Source organism: Austrofundulus limnaeus, unplaced genomic scaffold (genome assembly GCF_001266775.1).
Source record: "Austrofundulus limnaeus strain Quisiro unplaced genomic scaffold, Austrofundulus_limnaeus-1.0 Scaffold163, whole genome shotgun sequence".
NCBI lineage: Eukaryota > Metazoa > Chordata > Actinopteri > Cyprinodontiformes > Rivulidae > Austrofundulus > Austrofundulus limnaeus.
This window is the reverse complement of record NW_013952565.1, coordinates 446,564-459,352: the sequence shown is the minus strand read 5'-3', so window position 1 is coordinate 459,352 and position 12,789 is coordinate 446,564. Positions and strand designations below refer to the sequence as shown.

Below are 12,789 nucleotides of genomic sequence, written 5' to 3'. Positions count from 1 at the left end.
TTGGTCCTAAACCCAACCCCCAACCCACCAATGGCATTTAAACCAAATGGGGTCTCGACTTTTGTCCCCAAATGTAGGATTTTTGTCTTAAAGGGGCAATATCATGCAAAATCAACTTTTTTGAGTTTTATATCATGTTATAATGTTATACTCTCATAAAAAACATGCCCAAAGCCTTGCTCTGACTCACTCATGTATGTTTGAGAAATCCTGCAGTGTTTTTAGGAAGACATGCTGTGGAGCAAAACAACAGGTGGGGACCAGAAACACCCCTGGGACGTGGCTTTAAGCTGAACTTCCTCATGGCAGGGCCCTCCCCACACAGCCCGCCCATGACTCCTGCAGGCTCATGGGTGAAATTGAAAGTGAAACTTAACTGTCTGCTGAGCTCTTTTTAAATTAAAAATACCTTTGAGGAAATGTATTTTCAGATGTCAAGTAAACACACACCTCTCACCCCGCCCCGCGCGCGCACGAGCCCCCGAGACAGAACAGAACAGAAGCAGAAGGAGGTTCTTAAAGAGACAGAGGCCAATTTCAAGGCGTTTAGAAGAGGAAGTGACGAGAAGATAAGATTATTTTTATTTAAACATAAAAACAGCATTTTAATAACAGCTAAAGGTGACATATATACTTTATTATGGTATAGTATTTAAATGTTTGCCTGAGAAACACATAATATTGGCCCTTTAAAATTGCCCCCAAATGTCACCAAAGCCAACCCCCCCCCCTCACACACACACACATACACACACATACACACACATTTGGGGTTTTAAAAGACATTCTTTGCTTTTTTTTATCTTGCATTCTTTAGAGACTATGGAAAAAAATGAGATGATTTGAAATTGATAAAAGACAAGTGGTTTTTATTTTTTTCAATTATGTGCGCTTTAAACTTAATTGATTTATGTTTGCAGATACTTGCTTCTCAACCCATTATGTGGCTTATTAGACCTTTTCATACCTGTTTACAAATATAACCTGGATGCAACCTTGGATCGTTGGACCAACCTTGGACATCGCTCTCCCCAGTGACACTTTCCAGCTCCAAGTGTTCTCAGGACAGAGAGGATGCATAATCCCTCCAGTGAGCCCTGACACCCTACGAAGGAAGCTCATTTTGTCTCCTTGTATTTGTGATCTTGTTCTTTTTGTTGTGATCCACGCCTCGTGATCATAAGCGAGAGCTGGAACAAAGTCAGACCAGTCAATTGAGAGCAACGCCCCCATTACAGAGGATGAGGCTCCAATCCGTCGATCCATCTCCCACTCACTGGTGAAAAAGACACTTGGATACTTGAACTCCTCTACATGAGGCAGAGACTCCACCTCTCATCCCAGCCGCTTCACACCCAGCTCCGAACCACCTCAGTGCAGGCTGACAGTCTTGACCCAAAGATGCCAACAGAACCACATCATCCGCATAAAGCAGAGATGAGACCCTGTGGTTCCCAAACCAGACATCCTCCTCTGTTTGTGGTTTTATATGTTTTGTAATCCATAAATTAAACCATAAAGATGAGGTCTGCCTTTTGTTACAGGACCATAATACAATGTATAATTAGTGTCGGTAAATAAAAAATGCTTTTGAATGTAATCACGAATCTGTTATAATTTCTAAAGTTGATCACTTTTTATCATTTTATTCACCTTTTGAAATGTTAGCACGGGTGTTATCATCTTTGACACCATTTCAAAAGACACTTCCTGTCAGATTTCACACAAATTCAAACCTGGGAAATATAATCAATACGTTGCACCCAGTAAGCTGAGCTGAACTGAATAAATTAGTTAAAATTAGAATTTATCAGAAATTTGAACCTTCTATTCCCATATGCTACTTGTACTGTATATTTGTCTGTGTGTACCTGTTTGCACAAATTAGTGTTTTTGCAGTCTTTGGGAACCAATTAGAGCTCGATCTTAGTCTCTTATTGATTTTCCAGCCAATAGCAATGAACCTCTGGCGTGAGGGACTATCGAGCAAACTTCTCCCAGCTCAGAGAGACCGTTGTTGCTATTTAGCAGAGCTCCTGTTCTAAAATTGGCTCAAAGGCTTGCCTGACTGTAGTGTCTAAAGTGAAGGAACAGAAAGATCTATATCCAGCAGTGTGTATTAGTGGTGAGGTCAGTTTCTCAGGAAAATAATAATCTCTGCTCTTTAGTTTAGAGAGGAACTCGAAGCTGCTGGAAAAGCAGCCTCAAAACAGGCATGATGTCTGATGCAGACAAACAAAACACTCGAAGAAAATGGAACGAAAATATTCATGTGTGGAAAATGTGAAATGGGTTCGGGTTTCTTTGTTTGAGCTTCTTCCCACGTCACATCAATATGTTCACTGCAGCGTGAAGTGTGAGAGGAAGGTGGAGAGCAGAGGACTGATAGTGGCAAAAGCTTGAGATTTGTCTTCTGAGGAAGGAATGAGGAGTGGAGGGAATGAAAAGGCAGAAGCATCGAGCAGGGCAATTTTTCCACAGACTGCTCTGTTTGTTTTCATGAAACTGAAGCAGGATGGTCGAGAGAGAGAGAGAGAGAGAGAGAGAAAGAGAGAGAGCTCTGTGTGGGTTATAGAAAGAGTTATTAGTGACCTTATTCTCTCACTCTCCCCTTCATCTTCTCTATAATAAACATCAAATATTTTTCTCTTTCATTTTCGGCTTCAAAAAGACAAAAGAAGTCCATTAGTTCTGATGCTGTTTTTGGCTGTGGTGCTTCTGCAGATGGATTGATTCAAATAAATGGTCCTCAGAGGTTATTGGCTGTCATGTTTTAAGAAACAATGAAAATATTTGATCTCGCCTGAAGTTTTAGGTTATCAGGGTGATGAGGTTTCATGTTCTGTAGTCAAACACTATTGATTGCTGCTCAGATTTATATTTGTTACATTGTGATTTAGAAACAAGGTTAAATAGTTAGAAGACAGAATCTTTTCACATCAAGATCTGTGTGATGTTTGGTGGACCATTGGTAGTTTAGGGAACGAGGGAAAAGACTTTCATGAAAATATTTGAGAAATTGACATAATGTTGCATTAACACACACACACACACACACACACACACACACACACACACACACANACACACACACACACACACACACACACACACACACACACACAAGAGGTATCTTTACGTGTCTCTCTCTCTGTGTGTGTGTGTGTGTGTGTGTGTGTGTGTGTGTGTCTGTGTGATTGTGCAGCACAGTATTTCTTTATACCTCTTGACCTGCGATAAAGCTGGTCAGGTTTCATCCCTGTTGTTTTTACAAAGCATCTCAGTCTATGTTATGTCTTCATCTGTGGATTCAGTTTACACACACAATCATCTGAGAGATTAGCACATTTCACACACTTTTTGGACTATTCTCTTAATCAAACCTTTTTATTGATCTGTAATCAGAAACATTATGGTTTGATTTAGTGAAATTTTTTTATCAGCAATAAAGCTGTTTGAATTTATTTATTTATTTTTAATAAAGTAGGATATTGGCTACCAGCAAGCTGTCACGATTTGTTGTGTGGAACCCAAAATGCAGGCCGACACGAGGACTTGAATGCAAAACAAAACTGATTTAATGAATGACAAAAGAAAAAGGCTGACGTGGCAGCAAAAATACAAAAGATAACATGGACAGAGACGAGGCATGAAAGACAATGATCCGACAGGGTAATGAAGACATGACACTGGTTAAATACAACTGAGGATGATTGGGAGTGGAAACACCTTGGTGAATACAGACTGGACAGGTGAGGGTGGCAGGCTGGAAAAACACTAAGAAGCTGCTGAGGATAACATGATACAGGAAATTGAGAAAACTAACAGGAAATAAGAAAATAAGACAAGATGACCAAACAATAAAACAGAAAAATTCTAACAACAACCATGAAACAATAATCATGACACAAGCTTTTATTTTTTTAAGCCCACTTTGGTCTATAGGGTGAGTCAAAAGTCTCAGGACACCCTTTTATTTTAAGAAACGAAAGGGAAAATGAAATATCTGAATATCCTGATGCATCTCAGTAATCCAGGTAGAAAAAAATCAAAAAGAAAAAATAAGTAGGTCCTCTGGATGGGTTCTTCTTTAGTGAAATGTTTCGTCTCTCCTCCAAGAGACTTCTTCAGTCTGATGAGTTTCAGGTGAACTCAGTCTTATAAGCACTGCCTCCACATGGACAAACAGGTTAGTCACATGCAAAAGAGGGCCATCTTCTAACAATAGGCTTGATAAGCTCTATTGTTCATGGAGGATCATGTGCCCCATCACCTGACTTATTGGTTTGGATGCTGTGGTTCTTAGGTGTCGTGTCATGTGTATGTAGTGAATGCAGGCGCAAATATCTGAAAACCTCAACAAGTTGAGTGTTGGAGGGTATCCGGAAACTTACTCCCCTAAGAGACTTACCCCCGGACACTTACCCCCTGGACACTTACCCCAAGTGTGCCCCAAGTTTTTTTAGGCCCCATCACCTATTACTGGTGGGGTCTTCAGATAGGTAATTTTCCTTTTTCTTTCTGAAATAAAAGTGTCCTGAGACTTTTGACTCACTCAATACATTGGAAGGTTAATGTGAATTGACCTGAACTTTTTGTCTTTTTCTCGTCTTTATCAAATAAAAAAACTGATAAACAGTTATAAAAAATAAAACAAATAGCCAACTTAAATACATAAATAATTATAATTTGAGATTTGAGATTTACATGAAAGGAAGCAGAAGAGAAGCAGGCTGTGATGCAGTCATTGTGAGATCAAACGAGCAAAAAGAAACAAAGATTAATTTGCTTTCATGAGAAGGAGGAGGAGAAAAGGAGCAACGATAAGCTGTTAGACAGTGCCTCAAACTTTAAAACAATTGTAACAAACTCAGAAACGTGTTCTTTCTGTGTTGAGCTGCTCTGAAACTCACTCCGGTTCGATGACGCAGCGCTTTGCTTCTGCTGATACAAACAGCCGCTGTCAGGCGGTAAATTGTGTCTGCTAACTCTTTGTGACTGAGGTGGGAGGAGAGGAGGAGCGAGAGGATGAGAGGGAGCTAAAACTGAATTCCTGCACTTCGGGCTTTTGATGTGTGGCAGCGAGCTGAGAAGAACAGAAGAAAAACAGGAACAGATTAAGGATAGAAGGAGAGAGAGAGAGATAAGTGAGGAATGACAGGTGAAGGAGGAGAAGGGATCAGGTAGAAGCACTCGTGGTAAATAAAGGGATGAGAGAGCGTGTAGATATCCCGCGTAGTACTAAAAATCTGAATTATGTGGCACTTTAGATGTCGTTTATCACAGTCAAGGCGAGGATACGTGCCTTCAAGCAACAATTCTTCACAGAAACCTGAAGCATAAACTTTAACTGCCTTTACCCAAGAAGAAATGAATAATCAGGATGAGACGTTTTTAAAACCCAACATAAAAACAAGTCAAAGATCACTGAGGAGACTTTCAAAAGAAACGACAATATCTTAGCTTGTGTTTTTTGTGTTTCACTGCAAGTTTACATTCTTCTTTTGTGGTTTGTCAAAAGTCAAAACAGGCACAAAAAATGTGGGTTAATGTCTCGTTTTCAGGTAAAGGTGATGGTGCGAGTGTGCCCGGTGTCTCCCTCCGACGCAGCAGAGTCCAGTTCTTTCCTGAAAGTGGATCCCAGAAAGAAGCAGATCACCATCATGGACCCGTCTGTCAATCAGACTGCGGGCGCCGCCTCCCAGAAGAGAGCAGGAACCAATCAGGTTCCGCCAAAGATGTTCAGCTTCGATGCTGCCTTCCCTCCTGATGCGTCCCAGGTGAGAGAGGCTTTTATAAAAAATGAAAGATTTAAAAACGTTTTAAAATAGAATATTTTATGACAAGTTTTTAATAGAAATGAAAACTACTCTATCAGAATCTGGCTGATTTTTACAGCTGTCGATGCTAAACAAGTTTTCCTTTGATTTGTTTTATTTTTTAGCCTTTTTTCGCCATATTTTAATTTTATCATAAATTACAGCGGTGCTTAAAATAGAGCCACTGATTCACTCACTATACTTTTTTCTTGATTATACTCACATAAATGGTCAAAATGAATTTCAATTTCTCTGCTGAGCGTGAAAAATGATAAAGCTGTATTCTTCTGAATCCAGGTTTTATGATTGATAATGATGATTTGATGATGATTTAGCATCCTTCATTGAAGGCGACCTATGACCTCGAGTTGAAAACTTTAACACTGAGAAATTAAATTTTAGAGTGAGCTAAAGATAAGTTACTTGTTTGTTTTTTTAATGGGAGTCAGTGGAACACAAAAAGCTCTGTATCATGTGTGACTGAAAGCTTGAGGCTGAAGTTATTACTGAGCAGCCGAGGTTCAAGGCTCCTAAATTAACAGGAGAAGAACACAGGTACATTTAAATATGTTTTTGAATATTGTGAAAAAGTTGGATTTTTTTTGTCAGTTCAGATAGTGAAACTTATATAGATTCATTACACCTGGAGTGAAATATTTCAAGTCTGTTGCTTGTAATTTTGATATGGCTTAAAATGAATGAAAACACAAACTTCAGTTCTCAGCACCGCAAAAAATGTCCACCTAACCAAGTTTTAAAATCTTATATCAGCCAAAAAGTCTTTTTGATCTTGTTTTGAAACTGATTTACTAAACAAGAACTAATTGTGTAAGAATAATCATCTTGTTTTCAGAATGTGTAAGATTATTTGTCTTGTTAGCCTGAAAATTTGACTCAAACTAAGTAAAAAATTTTCTGCCAATGGAGTAAGAAAATTTTACTTGGTAAGATTCTTAAAATACTTGATTTGGCTCAATTTTTTCTTATTTCAAGAATCTTACCAAGAGTAAGTTTAGTAAATCAGTTTCAAAACAAGATCAAAAAGACTTTTTGGCTGATATAAGATTTTAAAACTTGGTAAAATGAACAGTTATTGCAGTGAGAAAATCAGAACATGGCGACTTTTGGCAGTCTGGGCAGGAGTGAAGTCCTGTATAAAACTGAAATATGTTCTTTTCTTAAAGCTTGTCAGCATGAAGTGGCTCAAATGTCCTGGCAGACATCTGCTCTGACTTTGGACTTGATAAAACCCAGAGGACCAGCACCTGCAGAGACAGGTGCCCTTAAATTATCACTGACTGTTGAAACTTCACACTGGACTTCAACAACAGGGATTCTGGGCCTCCAGACTTTGGGAACCTGATTTCCAAATGACTTTCATCTGAAAAGAGGACACTGACCCACTGAGTAGTCCAGTTCTTTGTCCCCTCAGCCCACGCAGGACACTTGTGACGTCTCTGGTTCAGGAGTGGCTTGCCCATGTCTAGAGTTAATTAGGACTTTGCTGCTGCCCAGACTGCCAAAAGTATAATTAAAAGCCTAATTAATTTTCTGAGACACTGAAGTTTGTTTTTTTCATTATTTGTAAGCCATAATCATCAAAATTACAAGAAATACAGACTTGAAATGTTTCCATCTATGTGTAATGAGTCTATTGGATATGAGTTTCACTTTCTGAACATTTTCACATTATTCAATTATTTTAGATGCAGCTGTATATAAAATTTAATTACAATATAATAAAATATAAAATCTTATACTATTAGAAAGCCTGTTTCCCTTTTCAATGGTGCCACATTTGTAAGGAACATGCATTTGTGGGATGAGCAGTTGAGCTCAGTATGTGGTTTCTGCACATGAAAATCTGCTCAGTCAAACAGCTTATTCTGTTGTTGTTGTGGACTCTTGTTTTGAGCTTCGGGTATATTGGGTGATAAGACTTATTGCCAACAAGTACTGTTACAACAAAGAAATAATCTTCCAAACCCAAATTTCCTTATGTTTTGTGCTAAGTATACACTCTAAAAATGAAATGTTGGATTTACTTAACCATGATATGTTACCTGGTTCCACTTAACTGAGTTGAGTAAAGTCAAAGCAATATACTCATGTTCTTTGGTTAAAAAACTGGTATATTGCTTTGAATTTACTCAACTCAGTTAAGTGGAACAAGGTAACATAACATGGTTAAGTAAATCCAACATTTCATCTTTTACAGTGTAGAAGTATGAATGGAGAATAAGCAGAAATATTTTATATTGTGTTTTGATTTTGACTTTATGATACTTGACAGTTTTTGTGACGGACTAAAAGGCAGATGTTAGTTAGAAAATACCTTTTACTTTTAATATAGATTTTGGTGTCTGTAAAGGTATTTCCTTTCTTTATTTAATCGTTTATCTTTTTGTCAGGCGGAGGTCTGTGCAGGAACGGTTGCTGAGGTCATTCAGTCTGTGGTGAACGGAGCTGATGGCTGTGTCTTCTGCTTTGGACACTCCAAACTGGGTAACAATCTCTCTCTCTCTTGTGCACACACACACACACACACACATACACACAAACATAAGCAACAGAATGAAAGCGTGTGTGGCTCGTGAGTCATCCTTCATATGTGTGTCTGAGCGTCAGTCCTTCACTTGGCCGACTCTCCACTGGCCCTCGTTTATCAGAGACAGAAGAGGATTAGTGTCTGTTCGCCTGAAAGCTTCCTCAGTCTGCTCTGACTCTGTTTCTGTCTTCCTCTTTCACTCCTTAATCCCTCTGAAGCTGATTTTTAGAGAAGCCGTCTTAAAAAGGGGTCAAGACCCTTCGTTGCACACTGCCACACTTCTGAACCCAAACTTGCTGGCATGAACAAAGAGCCAACTACACAGAGACACGGTGACAGGCGATCCTCAACTCTGGACCGGTCCCTGTTGTGTTTATCCCAGTGCATGAAAGCAGATTTATCCTTCTTGGTTTGTGATCTGCACACATCCAGCTGGAGTTTTCTCTGAGTCTCCTTAAAGTGCGGGACAAAAAGATGATTGCAGAGAATTAAAGTGTGGCGTATCAGCAGGGCAGCATGTCTGTGACAATAACTGAGTCATTTCAGAAGAATCCCCTTTGCGACTCAAACATCTGTGGTTTATAAACTCTAAATCTGCTTAAATTGACAAAACCTGCTCACAGTTTAATGCTCTGAGTCGAAGAACAAATGGGGGTCAAGAATAGGCCTGGTTACCCTCTGCAATTTTAAATGTTATTTATAGAATGTAGTTTTTATTTCAAAAGACTTTTCATTTAGCAACTGATTCAGCAGCTCCACACCTCTTTAAAAGCTAATATTTATCACTCTGCTCTTTAAAATAAGGCAAAGTTCAGTTACTTTTGAAGATTTGAAATATAAATTGCAGTACTTCTACATAAATAGTGATGAAATTATTTTATAACTGTTTTATAAATGCTTGTCTTTCATGCCTATTTTTCAAGTTCAAGTTCAAGTTCACGTTTATTTATTTAGCGCCATGTCACAACATACATTGTCTCGGCACTGTACATAAAAAGAATAATCTAAAGAAGAAACCAGCAGATTGTGTTGAATCACTTCATCACAGTCTCCCATCCTGAGCAAACGGTGGAGAGGAAAAACTCCCTGCTAATCAGGAAGAAACCTCCAGCAGAACCAGGCTCAGGACAGGCGGCCATCTGCCTCGACCGGCTGGTTGAGGGACAGGAAAGAGACACAGACAAACACAGAAGAACTGGTCCAGGACTGATCCAGGTGCACCTTCTTCTGGAAGACAAAGAAAAAACATGATAGAAATAAAAACAATAAACATGTAGAGAAGAGAGACTAAAGACAACAGCAGAGTGAGGAAATGTGCTCAGTTTGTGCTCCAGCAGTCTAAGTCTATAGCAGCAGAAATGAAGAATAATTCTGGAAACCTAAGTCTAGCTATAGGATTTATCAAAAAGGAAAGTCTTCAGTCTAATCTTAAAAGTAGACAGAGTGTCAGCCTCACGGACAGAAACTGGAAGTTGGTTCCACAAGAGAGGAGCTTGATAACTGAAAGCTCTGCCTCCCATTCTACTTTTAGAAACTCCAGGAACCACAAGTAAACCTGCAGTCTGAGAGTGAAGTGCTGTGTTAGGAAAGTATGGAACAATAAGATGTTTAATATATGATGGAGCTTGGTTGTTAAGAGCTTTGTATGTTAGGAGTAATATTTTAAATTATATTCTGAATTTGACAGTGGAGAGAAGCTAAAACTGGAGAAATATGATCTCTCCTTCCAACTCTCATTAAAACTCTAGCAGCAGCATTTTGGATTAACTGAAGACTTCTTAAAGAGTTTTTTGGAGCCCAGATAATAAAGAATTACAGTAATCCAGTCGAGACGTGATAAATGCATGAATCAGTTTTTCTGCATTCATGCATTCATTGATCACAAGGGAAAAAAAGGATCTGGTATATTAAAAATACTGATAATTGTACAAAATTACAATAAGAACACAAATTCAAAATAAGAGTAATTGCTAAACAAAAAAGTGCTGCATAATAAAAAAACAAAAAACAAACAAGCTATCAGAACTTTTTCTCAGCAAATCGACATTACAAAGATCACATGCAAACAATTTTCACTACACTCAACAGCCTGACTGATACGTCCGATTTCACCATGTTTACATGTTATCAATCAGCTGTTAAATATTGATATAAGAAACGTGACAATGGTCATAATCAACTGTAAAACAGGACTGTCACTGGAACTAAAGCCTCCTGTAACTGCCTGTGTTTGATCATGTCAGTGATGCTGCAGACACTTTTATTGGATGTTTCTGATGCAGCAGGCTGTTGTTGCTGGAGATTTGAACCAGTTTTACTGTAATGAGCAGGCACGTTTTAGCTTCAAGAGCTGCAGCTGTATAAGTATATGAGATCATCCTCTGTGATCCAGCTCGCCCGAGGCCATGAATCTTAACGGGGCTGCCTTGTAATGGGATTACGTATGGTTTTAATAAAATAAAATAAAATGTGCAAAATAACTCAATTTATCTTAAGCTCTGAGGCCCTGGGCTGCTGACGCATACAGTGGGGGTCATGATGAGGCAAAAAATGTTTCATTGTAAAATAAAAATAAATCAAACCTGAGCAATGTTTAAGTTGAGTCAGATAGATTTTGTTGTTTGTTGTTCACTCACACTTGTCCCAGAACTCACAGTGTCCTTCCTTCTTCTTGCTCACCTTGTTTAGTCTCCAACAGCATCAGTCTCCTGGCATGATGTCACCAATTCTAAGGAGTTAACATCACCTATAAATACATGGAAACTGGAGTGATAATAAAAAAGCAAAAAAAAATTTTTTTTAAAGCTCTAAACATCATGTTAATCTTTTTTTAAGTTATTATATATTACATGCTTATAAAGAAAATTTAGCAACAGTGGTTCTTTAGAAAGAGATGTGTAAATCATACCTCCTCATGTGAAATATAAATGATAAAAAAATTAAGTCAAAATAATTATGAAAATAATATAAAGTAAATGATTTTATACAGCAAGACACTTCTGATTTGTTAAATAAAAATAAAACCTTCGAACAATGGAGTTTTGGAAGAAGAGCTTGGCCTTCAACATTTTTGCATCAATTTTTGGTTTGATTTTGAAGAACTTGTACATTGTGCAACTTAAGAAAAAGTACTTCTATATAATTTAGATGCTAAAGCGTTAAAACACCTTGTTTTGACTGAATTTGTTCCTTGAAACATTGACAGAGATCAATGTAAAACTAACACTCATCTGACAGCCTCTCCTTCATCTTCCTCTTCAACAAACCAGGTACATTTCTCAACGCTGTGTCTCCGGAGTCAGGCTTTTGATGTCCTGTGTTTACCACGTGTGGAGTTGTTAGTTGTGACATATGGCTTTGTTTAGGTGTGTGTTTGATCCCCAACTTCTGACAGCCGGAGCAGATGTGGGAGGAGGATAATCATCACCTTCTGACTGGAGAGACACACTCAGATATTTCACACTCACACCTTTTTTTATATTCTCATTTCTTTTCCACCTCCAGGGAGCATTTTTTTAAAATAAATTTCCCCTTTGATGGAGCTCCATTTTACTCTCTTCATCCTCACTGTTTTTTGTCTTTCAGGAAAATCATACACAATGATTGGCCATGATGACTCTCTTCAGACTCTGGGTATTATCCCCTGTGCCATCTCCTGGTTGTTTAAGCTCATCAATGAAAGAAAGGAGAAAACAGGAGCGCGCTTTTCTGTTCGCGTCTCTGCTGTTGAGGTGAGTGATGAAACCTGAGCCGTTATCAAAGTCATTAAGTTTGACCAGGACGGCTCAATGCAGTGACACTACCTGTAGTAGTAGCAGTGTGTAGTCTGAGATCTAAACTTTCCTTATTAAATGGTCAATCCAGTCTATGTTGGTTTGTTGAACTAGATTCAATCTTTGGTAAAGGAAATGATAAAAGGTGTTTTTCTGCAGGTTTGGGGAAAGGAAGAGAACTTGAAGGATTTGCTGTCTGAGGTGGCCACGGGAAGCTTACAAGACGGGCAGTCACCTGGAGTCTATCTGTGTGAGGATCCTATCTGTGGCATGCAGGTACACCAGCAAACTGAATGCACTTTGAACGAAACACAGCTCAGAGTGGCTTCATGTAATGTGGCTGCTCTGGAATATATATTTATCTGGAGTGTGCATGGACATCCTCGGAGCTTTTATCAGTTTGTTTTGTCTTTTCAGCCTCCAGCTGTAGGTTTTCTGTTGTCTTTAGAGGATGAATACCCAGAGACACTTCTAAGGAGCTGATACTGTAGTGATAATAAGAACTCCTGTTTTATTACATATAAATTTAAATTTAATTTTAAATCATATAAATTGTTTAAGAACAAAAATAGCCAAATCAATTGGAGTCCTGTACAAAGTAAGAGAACTGTTCAATGATAAAGCACTGTTTATGTTGTATAACGCTATA

At 38.5% G+C, this 12,789-nt stretch overlaps 1 protein-coding gene across 3 annotated transcripts in view; it reads left to right on the top strand.

Moving 5' to 3' along the window:
• Positions 1-12,789, top strand: part of kif26ba (kinesin family member 26Ba) — a 122,036-nt gene that overhangs the window by 79,762 nt on the left and 29,485 nt on the right. For all 3 annotated transcript variants that reach the window (XM_014017199.1, XM_014017198.1, XM_014017197.1), the window contains exons 6-9: positions 5,565-5,780; positions 8,231-8,324; positions 11,953-12,098; positions 12,300-12,416. In XM_014017199.1, coding sequence (XP_013872653.1) covers positions 5,565-5,780; positions 8,231-8,324; positions 11,953-12,098; positions 12,300-12,416 — 573 coding nt within the window. The remainder of the gene's footprint in view (positions 1-5,564; positions 5,781-8,230; positions 8,325-11,952; positions 12,099-12,299; positions 12,417-12,789) is intronic.